Genomic DNA, 20,491 nt, shown 5'->3' with positions numbered 1-20,491 from the left:
AACCCCAGCTGCACCCTGGAATTCCCTGGGAACTTTTAAAAAGCCCCACTCCCACCCTGGGGTACGTCTGAGGGTCAGAGTTGCAGAGGCACTGCAGCTGTGGCTTCCACGGTCAGCAGAATGGAGAAGGGCAGGGTTGAGAAGGGGACTGGAGGGGGTCCTCAGTAGGAATGGCCTCTGGACCCCCTTCTCACCCCTCTGCCAAGGCAACCTCGCTGGAAGCCCAGCACCCCACAGGTCATGATGACCCCTTTCTCCCGTCAGCGGCAATCCGACCCAGGACAGAGCTCTGCTCCTGCTGGCCCCGAGCCCCAGGATGACTGCCCATGACCATTCGAAGAAGGAGAGTGCGCGGAGGAGGGAGGAACAGGACGCCAGGCCAGCTGCAAAAGCCGGAGGGCAAAGGCAGGAGACCTGGAGTCGGCCACGCTAGCACACGGGTGACAGGTGTTATGAAGCTGTGCGGAGAGACTCTGGAGCCCCGCGGCCCAAGATCAAGTCCTGCTCTGCTCCTGGCTGGCGATCTCTGTACCCTGGCACGTGCCCTGGCTCCGCCTCCTCCATGCCAACGAGGCTGCCACAAGAGTGTGCATGATGCTCGGTGAGCATCTGAGACCATCAGCAGGACTAGCTGGGGTTCGAAGAGCCACAAAGCCACTAAAGAGATCGCCAAGAAAATAAAACAAACAAAGTCACTGGGGGCTCAGTCCCCAGATACTGACTGTCCAGCTTCTCTCCTCTCCTGCTCTTTTTTTTTTGAATCCCATCCCCATCTCCTGAGTCTATTCCAGGGAAAGGTCCAGAGCTCATTCTCATTACAGTGTAAAAGAACGCCACAACGCACATTCAAGGTGAAAACAAAGGTTTCTGTGACGTTTGAGTTGGTGACCCCAACTGTAAAGAAGGACAACTGAAGTACTGTCTGTGGGGGCGAGAGTAACATGGGTAGGGGTCTTATTCCAGATCTCATCAGGAACAAGTCTAGAGAACTGTGAGGAACCCAGGCCTGACAGCTTAAGCTGGGATTTGGGTCACATCGAGGTGGCGGCTCAGCCTTAGATCTGACAGTAGGGACGGTTCCTGACTTGTCAGGCAGCCCAAGGGCCTCCATGAAACATGCTGAGCAGATGGCGAGTCTCGGTGGCTACATGCAGGAGTGATTCCTCCTCTTCCAGGATTTCTGCAGCCCTTGATGCTTCTCCATGCTGGGATTGATTAGCAATGTCTGTCATGGGCAACAAGGGGAGTGCTGGCTCAAATGCCATGTACTCATTCTTGATCCACGCTGTGAAAGTCACAAAGCAGCTCAGTAAGTACCAGCTAGATTCTCTTCTAACTATGTTAAAGACATAAAGGAGCTGGGAGTCCACAGACACCTGAGCTGATGCAGAGGACAGAAAACAACGGAGCAAGTCACACAGACAGAATAAACCGGACAAGAGGACATCAGGAGAAAGGGCTGCAGGAAGAAATACTCCTTATCTCAACAGACCAACTTCTGGATTATGCACTAGCAGGCAGGGCCTAGATTTATGTGGACTATTGGAGGTTGGAATCATAATTGTACCTCTAGGCCAAGTAGCAGGTGACTCTAATCACTCTCCGGATGGGAGGACAGTGACATTTTTATTTAGGGCCAAAAGTAACTAATAAAACTAGACAAAACAGTGGCTCCACGTGTAAGTCTCCAAATACTTAAGGTTAATGCAAAGTCTTGACAACCGCAAACATCTAGTAACTATCCTTGTTAGAGTAATGGAGAGGGGATAGGAGTGGCCCTTGGCCCTTGAATGTGTATTGTGTGTATTCAGTCACTAAGTCGTGTCTGACTCTTTGCAACCCCATGGATTGTAGCCTGTCAGGCTCCTCTGTCCATGGGATTCTCCAGGCAAGAATACTCTAATGGGTTACCATTTCCTTCTCCAGGGGCTCTTCCTGACCCAGGGATCAAGCTTGCCTCTCTTACGTTGGCAGGCAGATTCTTTACCACTTGAGCCACGTAGGAAGCCCCTTAAGCCTGGATATTTAAACTGTTCCATGGTGGACCCAGTGCAGAGACTTTTAAAAAAGGCAACATTCTCTGCCTTTGTGGCTTTTGGGTTGGAAACTCTGCTCGAGGCTTGATGGGGGTGTCCTTACATGTCAGCCTGCTCAGAGATCGGCATCCATAAATGTGGGAGAGATATACCCGAGATAGGAGTGCGTTTAGCTGTGGTCCATCAAGGACCAACAACAGTGGCAAATGCAGGGATGCTCAAAGGGCTGGCTGGTGTTATTTAATCGGTTATACTCACCAATGTAATTGACACCCTTCCCATCACTACGATACAGCCACCTCCCTCTCCCATATCATAAACAGATTAGGAAAAATCGATTCCCTATGGCCATGACCCCCGTCGGCTGCTCAGTTCAGCCCCTTATGAATCACTCTGGGCTCACTGCGACGGCATTCTGAAATGACTGCACGATAACGGGGCGGCACAGACACCAATAAATGAATCATGCCTTCCCCAGGACCAAACCTTTGGCTTTTACAGACACCAATTACAAAGGAGAAAGAAAAGAACAAAGAAATTACTCAGGGTGTTTGCGCAAAGTTGATTCATAGGTTTACAGAATTATTACCGACTAAACTGTTTTCAGGAAGGCAATTAGACCTATGACCAGCCTGAATTCTCAGACTTGGGAATTTGCAAAATGGGGGCCCTGGCAGTTACCAAATTCCTGCAGGGCTCCCCAGGCTGAAAGAGCCTCCCTGCCCCCGCTTCACTTTCTACTTTCTTTTGGACATTTATTTCAGATCTTATAATGTATAGCCACATGAGCAATGTCTGGATGTAAGCACATATGCACTGAATCTTACCAAATGTCTTGGTATTAACATTTATTTCATTTATCTAAGTGTAGCAGCCACAACAGACCATACAGATTCTCCTTTCCTGATCAGTGTTTTGAAACACATGACCTACAGTCACCAAATTCTTCTGTCACTTCTCAACTGACATCTACTGGAGGAATATCAGCTACTCTACCTGGTATAAAATTTAGGTTGATTCAGAAAGAGTTTGTGGTGGCCATGTGCAAATTCTGAGCTTCCCCAGTGGAAGTGTGGCCTCTGGGACCGATCACCCCCCAGCGCTTGGGTTGATGCTTGTTGACCAGGCACCTGAACCTTACGGGGCAGCTTTTGTTGTTGTTGTTCTTTAGTTGCTAAGTCGTGTCTGACTCTTTTTTGACCCCATGGACTGTTGGCTCCCTGCCATGCTCCTCTGTCCATGGGATTCTCCAGGCAAGAATACTGGAGTGGGTGGCCATTTCCTTCTCCAGGGGATCTTCTTGACCCAGGGATCGACCCCGTGACTTGACACTTGTGGGTCAGGCATCTGAACGTTATGGGGCAGCTTGAGCACAGCAGAAAGCATCCCTCTCAGCAATGTCTGACTTTGGTGGGCAAAGTCCCATGAGTGAGAACAAACCTGAGCTCACCCCTGGCTGATACTCTTGGGCAGCAGCCCATCTTACCAGCAGCTGCCTGGACCATCTCGGGCAATGCAGGACAAGGGGGCAGCGGGGCTGTCCTGCCAAATCCACTCTGGATGAGCAGTTGGCAACCAGGCACCCAAGACAAGTGGCGCTGAGAAAACCTCTTCAGAGAAAGGGCAGTTTCTTTGCCGCACATGTGCAGGAAAATGGACTCAGCACCCACTTCTATTGCTTCCGAGGACGGAGCCTGAGAGTTCTGATTTCATCTCCAAGGGAGCCCAGGACAAAGGCAAGGAAAGCCTCAGGTTCAGTCCTAGCACACCTGCAGATAGAGGTGGGGAGGTCCCCCCACGACCTTGAGTAGAGGGACCTCAGAGATGTCTCCTAGTCTTGGGCGGAATGCACCCACCTTAAAATTTTCTGCATGTTTTATACTATATATATGTATGTATGTTTCTTATATCCAATGATACATGGTTTTATGGGCTTCCCTGGTGGTTCATTGGTAAAGAATTTGCCTACAATGAAAGAGACATAGGAGATGTGGGTTCGATCCCTGGATCAGGAAGATTCCCTGGAAGAGGGCATGGCAACCAACTCCAACTCTTGCCTGGAGAATCCCACGGACAGAGGAGCCTGGAAGGCTGCTGTCCACAGGGCCAGAAAGCGTCAGAAACAACTGAAGCAACTGAGCACACGTGCATGAACATGGTTTTATATATTAAAGCATATATTTCTGTATCCTTAACCACTGACACCCAAACAGATTCATGGCTGAATGTCACTTTTGTCCCCACCTGCAAAGCCAGGGATGGAAACACCAGCTCCTGTAGACCTTAAGGACCAACAGAGACTCTCCTGTCCCTAAAGCCTGACGTGATCTGCCCGTGTTTCCCCATCTGTATGGTCAAGGCTGGCAGGAAGGCCAAGGGCCAGGAGTTTACAGAACCTCACTGTGGGCTCCCAGCAGCCCTGGGGGAAATGAAGGAACACCATAATCCACTCTTTCACCCACTGTTTCACTATTTATTGAACATCTACTCTGTGCCGATATCATGCAGAAGTGGTATCCATCCCAAGCAGAATGTGTCACTGCTGCCAGCCCCCATCACCACCAAAGGCCATATCAGGGACAAATGATATGGGACCACTCCTTCAAACGTCGAAGAGAAGCTGGTGTCTCAAACCCACGTGACTGCTTAATGGTTCAGTTGTATCTGTCCAGCCCTGGGGAGCCGAGCCCTGTGCCACGCATGGAGCACCAGGAGGTGTTTCTAGAGGGCAGTGGACAGTGGGACATTAAGAGCTGGCTTGTGGAGGTCAGAGTCACTCAGATTTTACACTCATTACCAATAAGAAAAGCTCTCTTTTCTGCCAGGAGAGCCATTTCCCAAGCCCACTGATACAACACTACATGACTGTAGTTATGAATATATCTGAGGGCTTCCCTGGTGGCTTCAGTTCAATTCAGTCGCTCAGTTGTGTCCGACTCTTTGCGACCCCATGAATCGCAGCACGTCAGGCCTCCCTGTCCATCACCATCTCCCGGAGTTCACTCAGGCTCACGTCCATAGTGGCTTAGATGGTAAAAAATCTGCCTGCAATGCAGGAAACCCAGATTTGACCCCGGGGTCAGTAAGAGCTCCTGGAGAAGGGAATGGTAACCCAATCCAGCATTCTTGCCTGGAGAATCCCATGGACAGAGGAGCCTGGTGGGTTACAGCGCATGGGGTCACAAAAGAGTCAGACAGACTGAGTGACTAACACTTTCACTCTTTCTTTCCATAAATACACCTGAAGGGAAAGAAGAGAAAATCAGACTCCACATTTCCCGATGCTTTCAACATTGGAGCCAGTGGACTGCAGAGGCTCTGACAATAAGTCCAGAAACTTACCCCTTCTTCCTTCCACCCTTACCCCGGTGAAAAACAAATGCATTATCAGACTCTGTGGGAAAATTAGGAAGATCCAATCACTACCTGGAACCTCACAGTAGCTGCCTCACCCTTCCAATCTACGGGTCTCACAGTCACGTTGGAGCCAGGGCCACACGGAAAGGGCAACCGAAGCCAAGAGTGTGCAGAGAAGAGTCCCCCTAGAAATCCTCCTCCTGGGGATGTGGGGCAGGTCCTGGCGGTGTGCCTTTGTCACTTCTAAGCTCTTGTGTCATGTCCAACTCTTGGGACCCCATGAACTGTAGCCCACCAGGCTCCTCTGTTCATGGGATTCTCCAGGCAAGAATACTGGAGTGGGCTGCCATTTCCTTCTCCAGGGGATCTTCCTGACCCAAGGGTTGAACCTGAGTCTCCTGCACTGGCAGGCGGATTCTTTACCACTGCACCACCTGGGAAGCCTAGTGGCACTGAAGTGACACTGAGAGACCTTCAACCTCCCTGGGCAAGGCGGCGGAGGCAGGGGCGTGTCTGCCTGGGCTTCTGCACCTGCCCCCACGTGCGGCTCTGAGGTCTTCAGGAGAGATGGTGGGAGGAGGATTGGAGGGGGCACAGCTTCCTGCCCCAAACAGTGGAAATGTCTCTAGTATTCAAAACGGCATTTTGTGCTAGAGGTGCTTTTGATTGCTGGGCGACTGTCTTGACAATATCTGAAGTGGGTGTTAACCTCCCCTCTGTTCTGCAGAGGGGCAAGGGAGGCCCAGCATGGAACCCCAAAAGGATGATCTTGCAGGTCTACATCCTGACCACATTCTGTCCTGCCTGGAATCTTTTAGGAGTCTGCCTGTCCTTCCCTTCCATCCCCCCTCACACACAAGGTACCAACCAGGTTCAGGATATAATGAACAAAACTGATACTATCTTCAGCCTCTCGGCACTTGGTAACCAGAAGAGAGAGAGATGACACAACTCATTACACAACATTCAACACTATGGACAGGTCTGGAAGGAGAGATCCACAGAGGGCTCGCAGAGCCTAAACAGGAATGACTAGTCTGGGATGCTCTGCTCCACACAGGTTCCCTGTAAAGTCTAGATACTCATCATTTCTGGCCAGAAGGCTGGTATGCTCAGACCCTGGATGACCTGGAAATCCTGGAAAAGTAAAGATATGGCCCCTCCAGGGACAGTCCTGGGTGACTTTCCAGGCCCCTGACACCAGATCAGATGGTGGTAGTTTGGAGGTGGGGGAAGGAACTGGAGACAGCGACGGCCTGAGGCAAGACACGTGTTTGACGTAGACCTTTCCAATGAACAGTCAGCCAGCACACTGTTAGAGTGAAAAGGACACAACTATGTGCCCTGAGATTTGTTGGTGCTTCTCCCTAATGAATGGGAGTTGGTGTGGTGTCATGGGGAAGAAATCACAGGAGCATGGGCTGCAGGGTCAGGGCACTGAGATGTGACTCCCAGCAGAACATCAGTTCCTGGCTGTGTGACCTGGGGCAAGTGTCTTACCCTCTCTGATCCCCACTATTTGCATCTGCAAATTGGTGACAGCAACAGCTCTCTTACAGAGTTGTTTTGAAGATGGAGAAAAATGCGTCACTAGTGCCTGGCACATAATAAGCTCTCCATATCCAGCTAGGAAAGGGAGTGGAAACAAAAATCCATCAGTCACCCTGGAAACAGAAGACAGAAGCTGCTCTGTGGCTCTGGGAAAGCCTGGGGATGCCCCAAACCTTTCTCAGCCTCTCCTGGGGTGCCGAAGCCCCAGCTCCTGTTGGCAAGCCATTCCGGGCCCTTTCCCAGCTTGCCGACAGACACCTCACGGGTGCCGGAGGAGGCCCTGGGGAGACCCTGCGGTTGTCAGGGTTTGGCTTTGTGCTGTTGCCCAAAAGAAAGAGAAGTTGACACGACTTCAGATGCAGGTGGCTCAGAGGCTGAGACATGAGACAACCACCACCCCCCCACCACCGGAAAAGAAGATTGGAGTATCTTTATGATGGCCACCCCCCGGACCCCTGTAGAGTCACTTGTTAAAAATGGAAATGAATTTTCAAAACAAGAGCCTCACACCCACATTCTGAGTCTCTGGGCTGTGAGCTCCCATCTTAGGGAATGGATCCGGTGGGTATCTGAGGTCAGGGTGGTGCTGACTTCAGGGCTGCACACAGCCCCAGAACCCAGCTTCTGCCTCTAAAGTGGGCTGTGGGCTCCAGGAAGCCAGCAGGGGACCCTAAGAGATGTCTGGAGCTTCTAGACCAAGGGCGGATGTGCTGGGGGTTTGCCAGCCAGGGACAATGACACACAAATATTCAGTCACCTCCACTCTCAAGGTCATGGTCTGGCACAGGCCTGTTCATTCCAACATTCCCAGCCAATTCTGGCACCCCAGGCTCCGAGTGGGGAAACCTTCTTCTGAAGGTCTTCTCAACAGGTGAAGGGCCAGAGTGTGACTGCTGGGGACAGGACAAGTAGGTCATCAGGCCAAGTCCACCCACTGTCACTGCTGACCCCCAGAAGCACAGGGTGCAAACAGCAGGCCAGACTCCTTGAGAATCCTCACAACACCCCAGCACACGGGAGCTGTTGTCACCCAGCCTGACAGATGGACTGAAGGACAAGGGACATAGCCAGCATGATATGGGGGCAGAGCTTCCATCCCTCTGGCTCTGAACCCACTGCAGTCCTCGGGCTGGAAAGGGTCTGTAAGCAGGTGAGAAAACAAGAGATTGCTTGTACTTAAAATCCAGGAGTTTTACAACAAAATCTAGCTCAGTCCCCTGAAACTGGGAGATCTGGCCTCATGGGGCCCACGTGCCTTTGGGCGGCACTTCTGCCCTTGGTTCTCTGCAGCCCCCTCCCCCGCCCCCGACCCCGAGGACAAGAAGTTTGCCACCCTTAGCTGTCCTCTTTGGGCCTCGGGAAGCCCCCAAGCAGCAGGTACATCCTTTCTGCTCCACGGGCTCACAAAGATGAAGGGGCAGGCGGCACACACAGCACCCAGCCCTACCCCAACCAAGGGTACCTCACACACACACACACACACACACAGGCACACGTGCGTACAACACCTTTTAAAAAGCACAGAATGAGTCCTCAGCCTTGATCTGCTACTCAGCACATGCACCAAAGAGCCCAAGGCTGGCAGGAGTATAGCCTCCAACACTCAACCTGTCACAGCGCCTTCTCTTTGTTCAGGATCCCAGGTGCCCAGCTGCCTGCCAACTTCTCTCTGGGTGATAACACCGGAGAAGACAATGCCACGCAGCCCTTCTTGGTGGGGGTCCACCACCAGCACCCTCCTCTTCAACACTTTCTTATGATTTGACAATTGCCAGAACCATAAGTGTTTAAAAACCCTAGCCCTGGGCTAGATGAGGTGGGGCAGGTACATGGAGGTGGGTACTTAGGCACACCTGAGCTGGTTGCTCTGGGATCACTGGGGTGCAAATGGATCTTTTGCATCTTGCAGTCCCAAACATAAGAAGTGCCCCCCAACTCCCTGCCGCCAGCCTTCTCTCCTCTGCAGCCTCACCCACAGCTCCATCTCCCTTCTCTTTCGAAGGGCGAGTGCATATATTTGCACAACTCATCAGGGAGGAAGTGTGTGTGCACTTTTTCCCTTTTTATTTTTCTCACATGCCCAGAAGAAGCTGAAGCCATTCCGAACCCCAAGAGAAGCTGGCAGGAAAGGCAGAAAGGGGTAGCGGCTGACTGTGTGAACCCATACGTGTGCATGTGTGTGTGCATGTCGAGGGGGTGTGTGTGGACACGCACGTGTGTGCCTGTGTATGCATGTGTGCGCAAGAGCCACTAGTTGTTCTGTGTTTTGACAAACACTAAGCTCACCCCTGACCTCAGGTCACACTAGGCGATGTAGCTGGCTTGACCCAGGCCTCCTGGGAAGCCATGGCCAAGGGCCTGACCTGAGATCCAGTCAAAACTCAGCCTCTTACGGCAGCTCAACCAAAAACCCAGACAGAAAACATGTGGGTTAAAAGTCCCAACTGAGAAGGCCCACGGGTATAAAAGCTAGTGTTGAATCAATAGTTTAACCAGAAACCTGAAATATCTGTTTTCATGGGTGCCTGCGTCTTTCCTGGTGGTAAAAGCAAATTCAAGGCGAAAACCGGAAATTTCATCAAGAAGGAGCCCCAGTCTTCCCCGTGTGGCACACAACAACAGGTGCTCAACAAAGGCTACGTGGATGAGTGGCAGTGGCCAACTTGGGCTTCACGGGGACTGATTTCGGAAGGGAACTGACGACCAGCTCTGCCTTCCTCCCCTACCCAGTCCCCTTGGAAAAACCGGTAACTGATTAAAACAGTGGTTGTCAGCCAGGGACAATGTGCCTCTCAGAGGGCACCTGCCAAAGTCTGGAGACATTCTTGGTTGTTACAACTTGGTCGGGGAAGGACAATCCTATTCCTGATCTCTAAAGGATAGAGGCCAGGATGCTGGGTAAAACGCCAACACCCAAGACAACTGTCCCCTTCGTCCCAGCAAGGAACTGTCTGGCCCAGGCATCCTGGAGCCCGGGTTGACATTCCCCAGGATTCAAGTGTTACACATGCACAGCACACGTGCCACAAGAACTGCCAGAAAACTGGGTTGTCCTGCGAGCTTCTGAGTCTCTAGTGCCCACGAAGATTTTTTGGGATCGGAGGAGAGGTCAGAGAAGAGGAATCAGAGGCTCATGACAGCAGTGTTTTTTTTTTTTAAAAAAAGCTCCCACATTAGACACTGCTGCAGAGGTGCAGGGCAGGGTTAGGGCAGGGGTACCTCCCCGGATCCTCCCGAAATACTGCCACCAGAACCAACAGCTGGTTATTGTCTGGCCCCACAAGTCAGCCTGTCCAGAAAGCAGAGTGGGCACCTGGCTGCCCCCAAAAGTCTCAAGCAGAAGTTGGAGGAGAAAGGGGGTGATTTCTAACAGGCGCAGAAGAACTAAAAAGAGGTCAAAGAATGCCAAGAAAAATGCAAACATATGCCAGGAGGAATCCTTTCCTCAAAAGTCAGCGCATCCGACTCCTTAGCGATCATCTCCAGTGGGCTGTCACTTGAGCTGGCTGTGTCTGATTCTAAGACCCCTGGCTCATTTACAAAACGGGTATATTTTTTCAAGGGGTGTGTTCTGGGAACAGTGAATTCCCATCAGACAGCAGCCCTCAACCCTCGAGGCTCAGAAAAGATGGGAGCCCCTGGAGAGTCTGGGCAGTGTCTTGTCAAAGTCAAGATGATCCTCAGAGCCCACCCAGTTCCCAGTCTCCCAGGGGCAAAGGAGATGCTGCTGATCTCCAGCCCGCAAGGTGAAGGTGGACCCCTACTCTGGGGACCCCGTTCCATAATCAAGATGGTGTGTGCATTCCACGAGTACCTACGTCTAAGCATTGACTGGGGGCCTGGGTAAAGCTTCTCATTGTCACTTCCCTGCATCTCTAAATCGAGGGTATGAACCCCAGTTGTGAAATCTGGTGTCACTGAAGTCCATACCAGGGCCCAGCACTATTCAAGCCAGACTTTGGAGGGGAGAGGTCTCATCTTGAAAGATGGTAGAGTTTGTTTTTTCAACCATCACAGTCTCCTTTTTCAGATGAGAGAGCTGAGGCCCAGAGGACTTAAGGGACTGCCAAGGGCCATCTCTTCTTCTCTAGAAGAGGAGCCACCTGGACATTGCCCTTCAGCCCACCTCAAAATCCAACTCTGACCTACTGGAACCCCCAACTCAGACCACAGGAAATGCACAGTGGCTACTGTCCATTTCTTTCCTTCCTTTCATCCTTCTTTCTTTTTGTATAAAGAAACGCCAGGCCTTAAAGGCTGCCTCATCAGACCATTTCCGGGAAACCTGATTAGCACTTGCAACAAACAGTTATATTATACCTGCGCTTTACAGACGCTTCCCTCCCTGCCCTGGGCTTTCTTCCAGGAAGCAGGGGCCATGTGTAAAAAATACACGGAACATGGTGACTAATGGGCCACCTCGGGGCCAGCTGGAGCAGGCCCGGGTTCCAGGCGCGCTAACCTCAAGGGTCCCTCTCGGATGCCGATGCACAGCAGTCACAACAGGCAACAGACTTAACGGCCCCTCCGTGTCAGCCAAGATAACGTTAGGGCTAGTTAGCCCAAGAAGGCACAGAAATAAAAATGAATTTTTTAAAAAGTCCTGAACACAAAGGAAGAAGAGTGGAATGTCTGACTGTGCCCAGCCCTCATAATGGATAAGTTCTGGCTGCCACTGCCAACCCCTGGTGGGGCAGGGGGAGCTTCCTAAGGCAGCTTTACAGGAGGGGGAGAAATAAGGCACCACAGAGGAACGAGGCTCTCCAAACGTGTGCGAACATATTTTAATAATATCCTCGTGCATTTCATTAGCCTCCCGAGTTCACAAAGGGCCTTTGGAAGCAATCTGGTTTAGTGCAACTCAATTCCGCAAACGCTGGCTCTGGGCAGGTTCTCCTGGCATCTCGCTGGCCTGGCGTGGGGCAGCTGGGAGGGGTGGGGTGGAGTTGGGGGGAGCAAGGCTTTCAATTCCAGGACTGGAGGGCGGGGAAGGCGGGGGGGACCAGCAGATGGAAGGACCCACCACCAAAGCCAGCCAGCCTGCCCCAGCCTGGCCGGTCACGGGTTATTTTTACCTCTTGCGCTTCACTGTACAGGCTCAGGGGCCGAAAACTGTGGCAGCCGCCTGCGGAAACTGGCTTATGAGTCACCCAGTGACTGCCCTCGCCTTGGTGGCGGCTGCCTCTGGACTCCTGGTCCCAGCTGGAAGGCTGGCCCTTGCGGAGAAGGGCTGTGTGCCACCCCCGCCTGGAGTGACTGGGGGCAAAGACTGGGAAGCTCAGAGAGGCAAGAGGTCCCCAAAAGGATGGGCGGGGGAAGGGAGTATAGGCTAGAAGGCAGTCCCCTGGGGGGTGGCAGTCAATTCACCACCTAGACCAAAGCCCACCTGGGTGGGCTACAGATGTTGGGACTCCAGGCTTATTCCCCTCTCAACTCCTCCGAGTGCAGGGCCAGTCAGCACCAAGCTTCAAACACTCCCCTCCCCACCCTAAGTCTACCTCCTCCTTTCGGAGCAAGGCAGTCCCAAATACAGACAGCCCCAAACTTTGACTCATTTGTAACCACCGTCCCAGCCAGACTGAGCCAAGCTGTCCAGACAGAGGCTATTTATAGGTGCGTCGGGGACACAGACACTCACACAATGACACACACTCAGGATCCACGTCTCGCCAGCGCTGAGCCCTGGACTCGGAAACCTGGACACAAATGGTCCCCAGACCCTCAGAGAGACACACACACTCAAAGGAGGCACCCAGACCCGGACACAGGGACTCAGAAACCAAGAAGACTCTGTCACACACTCCTGGGGCAGCCAGCCACACAGAGGGAAGCCGAGACCCAAACAGAGACACACAGTCACAGCACACTCCACGGACGGCACGGAAACCCACTCACATAGACCGAGACCCACAGCGCCACGCACACTCCAGACACACACCCGGAGCTCCAGACACCGCGCAGGCCAGACAGTGTCTCACACGCCCGACTCCCCCCCTGCCCCCAAGCCAAAGTTGATAAAGAGCCGGCCTAATTGCTCCATTGCGACTGCCCCTTAGGGAAATAAAATGGAAACTTCACGGATCCACCCGCCCCAGCCCTCCCGCGCGCGGTGCCCTGCCGCCCTCTGCGCCGCTTGGCCCCGGGTCCGAGTCCCAGCGGGCGGGGCGCGGGCAGCGGGGGCCGTGCCAGGCTCTCAGCGCCGCGGGACAAAGCCGGGCCGGCCGCCAGCTGCCGCGAGCCGGGAGGGCGCGCCCGGGGCGCGGCGGGCGCAGCCGGGGCGCAGGGCGCACAGCCCGAGGGGGCGCGCACGGCTCGGGCCCCCGCCCGCATCTGCATCTCGATTCGGGGTCCGAACCTGACGGGGCCTCCGGGGAGGGGGGCGCGGGGTCACTCACTGATCTCCATGCTCTGGAACAAAGAGCGTTTGCAGTTGCACGTGCAGGAGACATTGGGCTGCCCGGCGGCGGCGGCGGCGGCGGCGGTGCTGTTGACCCCCATCAAGCGGTGCATGGACGGCGCGGCGGCGCGGCGCGGGGCGCAGGGGGCTCGGGGGCGGCCGGGGGGGGCTCCGGCCGGCGCCCGGCGCTCGGGCCCCGCATGCAGGAGGCGCGCGGCGGGGAAGGCGCGCCCCGGCTCGCCGGGCTCCGGGCGCTGCCAAGTTACCGGGGCGCCGTGGGACTCAGTGCTCGGGGCCGCGCTCCTCTGCGCACCCCCCGGCTGCCCCTCCGCAGCCCCGGGGGCGTCCGCAGTGCCCGCGGGTGGCGTCCGGGAAATGGGCTGGCAGCCGGGGCGCGCGCTGCCGGCGGGGCTGAGCCTCTGCTGCTAGCTTCCCCCAGCCGAGCGCCTCCGCCGCCGCCGCCTCCTCCTCCTCATTCAAGTCCAAGGAGATCGGGTTTCGCTCCGAGACCGCGGTCGGAGGCAGGCAGACGGTCTGACGTCAGCGCTAGACGGGGCTGCCGGTTCCCACCGCGCGGGGGCCGGGGAGGGGGCGCGCGCTGCGCCAATCCCCGCCGAGGTTCTCCCGCACCCCCTCCCCGGGCCGCGGGGCGGGGTGACGGGGAAGGGGGCGGGCTCTTAAAGGGCCAGAGCAAGGCGGTCCGCGTAGACCCGGGACCCGCGAGGCGAAAGAAGGGTGCAGCGTCCCCTCACAAACGGCGGTCAGTTTGGAAGCTCTGCCCCGCGCAGGCCAGGCCCGGGAGAGCGGGATTGGGTCCCAGCCTTTGTGGGTGCGTTCCCCCCAACCCAGGCCTCGGGGTCCTTGACCGAGGCTTTGGGGGGAAGCTTGTCCCCCTTCAAAGGAGCACGAGGTCCCTCGGACTCGGGGCAGGGGAAATTAGGGAAAGGAGGGGAGCCCTTCAGGTCGTCCGTTACCTGATTTCGCTGTCAACTCCCCGATTCCAGATCTGCAGCTCCAAGAGGCCCCAAGCCCACTGCGCCCCCCGCGCAATTTATCTCGACCTAGAGGAGGTCGACTGGGGAAAACTAGAACTCCTGTAGACACGCCCCGGACTGCTCCGAAAAACGCCCGGGAACCCTTGTCATGTAAATACGTGTCGGGGACTTGTACTGTCCCAGCCAGCGAGGCCCGGGGCGAATCCACACCCTACGTCTGCTGCCCAAAGGGCCACTGGCCTGCGGTGGGCGAGAGGAAAGAAGCGGCTCCGGAGTTCTAAAGACGGGGGAGGAAGTGCGGGGGTGTACTTTTATTTCAAGTTTTAATTACACAAGTGCTACAAGAACACATTCTCCTGGAATTAAAAAGATATTAAAATATTATGTAAGAGGCCCCCCTGCCTGGCACATCTCCATCCTCTCAACAATTCGGTGTGTCCTCTCCTAGACCCTGCCCTGAGTCTCTATTTATTTAACAAGTACTTACTACCTTGTGCTAGAAACTTGCCAAACGAGAAGGCAATCTGACACAGACACGGAAACTGGAGGGGTGGGGGTGTCACACAATGGAGGAGTTCTAAGCTGAACCCAGGTCAGACCCCCCTACCCCAAATATTTTTAGTTCTTGAAATATCCTCCACATATCCGTGTACTGCCTGGAATTTTCTTAATAGGCAGAGAAAAGTTTTGCATTGGGGAGGGGGTCAGGGAGGGGGCGGGCAGCAGTGGTGGGGGGAGGCTTAAAAGTTATGGAACCAGAGCTGTATTTCCCAGAACTCAGAGAAAGCCAGCCCAGGAAGTGGTGAGGTCTCTTCTGCAACTGGGCACAGTGATGCCTCTTGCTTTCTTAGCACAAACCGAAAGCTTTTTCTAGAGGGTTCAAAGCCCAGGGCCCCGGAAGGGGGGGGGCCTGCTCAGGACTTACCATGGAGGGGACCCATGTCACAGACTCATGGCAGTCTCAGGCCCTCCCTTAAAGAAGAGGCAGGTCTCACCAACACGTCTAAGGAAGGAGGGGGAAGGTCTTGCTGCAGTTTAACTTCAGCAGCTTGGAGGAAAAGCAGGAGAGTCTTGAGCATTCCTTGGGGGCAGGGCTGGGGTGGGGGGTAGTGAGAATGTTGTCAGGGCCTGGGAATGACCTTGAGCCCCATTCACGTGTCAGGCCACAGGGGGTCACCAGCATTGCCCCTCCTTTCAGCCATTCCTTGAGTCATTCAAACAACAGACATTCCCTGAGCTGTAGCGAGCCCTGAGTGCCAGGAATTGGCTGAGGCCAGGAGCGGCTGTCTCTACCCTCCTGAAGTCTTACAGCTGATCTGGCCTGTCCGGCCACAAGAATCACACAGGTTGATTGCCTTGGAAATGGGGCAGCATTTTATAAAATCCAGGTTAAACCACTGGCCGGCAAAAATAACCAGTTAATTCAGTGGATTAAAAAAAACAAATCCACAATATCAACCTCTGGTTGATCTGTCTGGGACAACAGCACGGGAACATTTAATGAGCACCTACACTGTGATCACACTGTTTTGATGGTGTCAGCGGGGATGAGTTATTGGTCTCCATCCTGGTTCCAAAGTGAGTTTTGCCTGGAGGCCTAATGCAGAGTGTCAGTGTGGTGGTGGCAACTGCACCTCCGAAGATGAGTGGGATACAGTCATGTGACCTCAGTGAGTACCTTCATCTCTCTGACCTCAGTTTCCTTCTCTTCAAAATGGGAATGCTAATAGTGTCTTTGCCTGGGGTGATCCAAAGAGGTGAAGGAGGCAGTGGCTTTGAAGTTGGTAAGAAGAGGGTTGAATATATATTAGCGTGCATGCATGCTCAGTAACTTCAGTCATGTCTGACTCTTTGCGACCCCATGGACTGTAGCCCGCCAGGCTCCTCTGTCCATAGGATTCTCCAGGCAAGAATACTAGAGTGGGTAGCCATTTCCTTCTCCAGGGGATCTTCCTAATCCATGGATTGAACCCAGGCCTCCTGCACTGCAGGCAGATTCTTTACTGTCTGAGCCACAAGCAATCTATATATTAGCAGTTAGGCTAGTTAATCCTCATAGAATCTTGGGAGGGGAGGAACTGGTATGATATTATTTTCTCTTTTACAGATGAGGGCATTGACAACTGGAAAGTCTTCCCATGATGACAGGGCCCCTGGCTGAGTAGGAAGCAGGCAGGGACAGAGGTGCTCTGGAAGAAGCAAGCACCTGACTACCCACACTCATGGAAGTTCATGTGTGCGTGGGGCTGCCAGGTCAATGTGAATGTCAGACAAACCATGAACAGCTTGTTGTATAAGTGTATCTTGTGGGACATACTTACACTAAACATTTATGTGTTGCTTATCTGAAATTTAAATTTAACTGGATGGCTTGTGTTTTTATTTGCTAAATCTGGCAACCCTGTGTGTGCCAGGCACAGCCCTATGTGATGCTAGGAATTCAGTGATGAGGAAGGGCAGAGCCCACTGTTGGACCAGGCAGGGAATGAGGTGATGTGGGCAGGGTGGGAGAACTTGCCATCTTGGAAGCGGGAGGTGGCCCACCTTTGTAGGACCAGCCTGAGTCCATGGGAAGGAGACTGAAAGCTGGAGAAAGAATTTCCTTCCTTTGTGCCCGTCTTCAGTGCCAGGCGCTGTGCTGGGTCTAGTAGACAGAGGGCAGCTACCCAAACAAACTCCCGGGGCTTCCCAGGTGGCTTGGGGGTAAAGACTCCACCTTGCAATGCAAGGGCCTCTAGTTCAATCCCTGGTCTGGGAAGATCCCACATGCCATGAAGCAACTGAACCCGAGCACCACAATCATTGAGCCTGTGCTCTAAAGCCTGGGAGCCAAAACTATTGAGCCTACTTACCCTTAAGGCTGTGCTCCATACCAAGAGAAGCCACTGCAATGAGAAGCCTGCACACTGCAACTAAGAGTAGCCCCCACTCACTGCAACTAGAGAAAAGCTCACACAGCTACAAAGACCCAGCACGGCCATAAATTAAAAAATAGAAAAGCAAACTCCCCACCCTCATGTGACATTGTGGGGGTGGGGTGGGCAAGAGTGACTATAGACAGGCATGCAAATCCATAGCTAAACTAAGTTACATCAGACATGGTAACAATGAGATAGAGGCTGGGTTGGTAATCAGGGTAGCCCACTCAGAGGAGGTGGAGTTTCATTCAACTCATCTTTATGGAGCATCTTCCTAGGGGCCTCCTGAGGCTCAGATGCTTGCAGGTGAGACAGACAACAGATTTGTAAACATGTAAGTCCAGGTGATAGTTTCAGAGGGACAAGAGTTAGAAAGGAACAAAGGGACTCAGCCTGGATGCAGCTGGATCCCAGGGGGCCAGATGGCCCCTCAGCAGAGTGGGACAGCAGGGAAGGAGCCCCAGCCTAGGGGCAGTAAGTGCCCAGGCCAAAGTTCTTGGTGGAAGGGAAATTAAAGGAAATCTGGGACTTAGAACACATTTCCCAACCCAGTTACAGGTGGTGGGATTGTGAAATGGGTGTGTGTTCCCAGACAGCCGCTGGGCACAGGTGTTTCAGGGCCTCCAAACAGCACATGCTCCTGTCTGCCCTGAGCAGGGGCTGGATCCACCACAAGCAGGTTTTCAGATAGAAACCATGTGGTCCAGGCCAGTGAAGAGGCCTCGCTCCCACTGCAGGGCAGGGCTTCGTCCACATGGCTTCACAGGTGTGCAACCCAGCCAGGTGCCAGTGTCTCATGCTCAGAAGGGCCCCGTGCTTGGTTTGATGTTCTACTGTCACCATCTTGAAATTCTTCATAACTGATCATTTTTGAACAAAGGGCCTGGCAAATCCTGCAGACGTCCTGCTTAGGTGCCAGGCCCATGTTGGCAGCCAGTCGGGGGACCAAGGAAGCCAGCGTGGGTTTTGGCTGAGGATGGCTGGCCGTGTCCTGACTGTACCTGCTGGGGCCTGCTTTGACAGTGGACAGAGGGGACAAGGCAGATCCCAGCCTCTGCGGTCCAGCTCTGCCCTCTCACGCCTGCCACCCCCAGGCCTGTGGGACAGAGCTGCCTTTTCAGAAGCAGTCTCCGATGGCCTGAAGTGGTTTAACCACTTCTACTCCCAACTCACCACCTTTGGAAACCCCTTCCAGGCTAAGTCACTTTTTCCCCCAGCTCCCTACCCCTTAGTCCTGCTGGTGGTTTAAGGGGCCTGTTGGTGTTCCCAAGTTAGCATTTTGGGACTTTGTATTTTTATGATTTTTTGGGTCTTGTTTTCCTTTTAAACACTAATAAGAGCATTTATTGGAAACTGCCTGTGTGCCAGGACCTCTTCTGGCCACTTCACATTTGTCCATTTAATCACTCGACAAATATGCATCAGATTCCTACAGAGAGCCAGGGCTCAGTCCTCTGGATCCCCACAGCAGTCCCGTGAAGCATAAGGTAATGGCATTCCCATTGGGCGGGTGGGGACACTGAGGCTCGTGGACCCAGGAGGGAGGTGGAGCAGAATGTGAATTCAGGGGCTTTGGCCCCAGAGCCTGTGGACTGACCTCAGCAGGTAGTGTTTCTGCTCCCCTGCCCCATCCTCATTACCTCTGCCTGGGTCTGCCCTACCTTTCCCACTGGACTGGGTCACCACGGCTCCCTGGGCTTCATACAGGCTTCCTTTGCCTGCTGCCAAAATTCCACTTGGATGAACTTTGCAGCCCACATCTCCTCACTGAAGCCACATTTCATCTGCCCTTAAGCAGGGCAGGAACAGGATTTCATAGGATAGGGGTCTGGGGAGTGTTTCAAGGTCTCAGCACAGTGACCAGCAACATTGGACATGTGTTTGCATGTTCACCGTCTGGCAACTGTTCACTGTTCACTGGCAATGCCACACGGACAGGACATTCTGGCTTGTTCCCCATGTGACTCCGGTGAGTCCATTGGTCAGGGTCTGGCATGCAGCGGGCAGCTGGCAAACCTCTGCAGAGTAAATGAGCAGTATCTGCACCTGTGGGGCTTCCCAGGTGGCACTAGGTAAAGAATCCACCTGCCAATGCAGGAGACTAGACTCGGGTTTGATTCCTGAGTCAGGAAGATCCCCTGGAGGAAGGCATGGCAACCCACTCCAATATTCTTGCCTGGAGAATCCCATGGACAGAGGAGCCTGGAGGGCCACAGTCCATAGGGAGACAAAGAGTCAGACATGACTGAATTGACTTAGCTCGCATGCAGGCACCTGCATATGTAAACACATAAGTCACACTTGAGGCCCCCTTCCTGACAGGCTGTCTCCTCAGCTTGCTCACCCGCTCCACTCCCAGTCTCCTTTTGCCCACCTACTGACAAGCCTCTAACTTAGTATCCGGAAGCCAGAAACCTGGTCTGCACCTACCAAGAAAGAGTGCTTGCCTGGTACCAGAGCCAGATGTGGTAACCATAGAAATGTGAAGGGACTTCCTTGGTGGGCCAGTGGTTAAAGGACTGCCTTCCAATGAGGGGGCATGGGTTCAATCCCTGGTTGGGAAACTGAGACTCCACATTCCACAAGGCAACTAAGCCTGAATGTCATGACTACTGAGTCCACATGTTCTGGAGCCTGTGCACTACAACGAGAGACAAGCCCCATGTCTCAACGAAGATCCTGCATGCCACAATTAAGACTAAATACAGTCAAATAAAAAAACAAAGATTAAAAAAACAAGATGTGAGGAGCATGTGTGTGTGTCTGTGTGGTCTGTGTGTTGTGTGTGTTTGTATTTGTTGCACATGTGTGGGGTGTATCCCTGTGCATACTCATGCTGGGACGGGGATGTGTGTCTTGTATGTTTTGTTGGTTGTGGTTTGTGTGCTTAGCTGCTGATACAGGAGTTCAGCTCCTGGACAGATGTCACATCATTGAGCTCTCAAGCAACAAGCCAAAGGAGCCCTGCTAAATTGGTCACAGATGCAACTAGAGGAGTCACTTCTTTCTCTCCCGTCCAGTTTCTCATTTCCCACAGGGAACTAGTTTCCATAGAGAAGGCAGGGCTTTGGGACCAAGGCAAGGAGATGAGGTGTGGGCTTGAAGGAAAGGACAGAAGGAAACATTTGAGTTAAACTGTGTCTTCTGATAGGTGGATAAACTGAGGCCCAGGCAGGGACATGACTTGGCTAAGGGCAAGCTGCTGGAGCAAGGCAGCAAGCCAGCATCCTGCTCCCA

The 20,491-nt window shown here is 53.6% G+C and overlaps 1 protein-coding gene across 3 annotated transcripts in view; it reads right to left on the bottom strand.

The window, feature by feature from the left end:
- Positions 1-14,621, bottom strand: part of PMEPA1 (prostate transmembrane protein, androgen induced 1) — a 54,954-nt gene extending 40,333 nt beyond the window's left edge. The window contains exon 1 of one of the 3 annotated variants that reach the window (XM_069546819.1): positions 14,316-14,621. Coding sequence is in view for 2 of the 3 variants with exons in the window: in XM_069546816.1 (XP_069402917.1) it covers positions 13,340-13,454 (115 nt within the window). In the remaining variant the exon portion in view is untranslated. Of the gene's footprint in view, positions 1-13,299; positions 13,998-14,315 lie in introns of those variants that run through there. The other 2 variants (XM_069546816.1, XM_069546817.1) reach the window with 2 other exon arrangements.
- Between the last annotated feature and the right edge of the window lie 5,870 nt (positions 14,622-20,491).

This window comes from Ovis canadensis, chromosome 13, assembly GCF_042477335.2.
Source record: "Ovis canadensis isolate MfBH-ARS-UI-01 breed Bighorn chromosome 13, ARS-UI_OviCan_v2, whole genome shotgun sequence".
In the NCBI taxonomy this organism is placed as follows: domain Eukaryota; kingdom Metazoa; phylum Chordata; class Mammalia; order Artiodactyla; family Bovidae; genus Ovis; species Ovis canadensis.
Note: the sequence above shows the minus strand (reverse complement) of the source record. Positions and strands in the feature narration are given on the sequence as shown.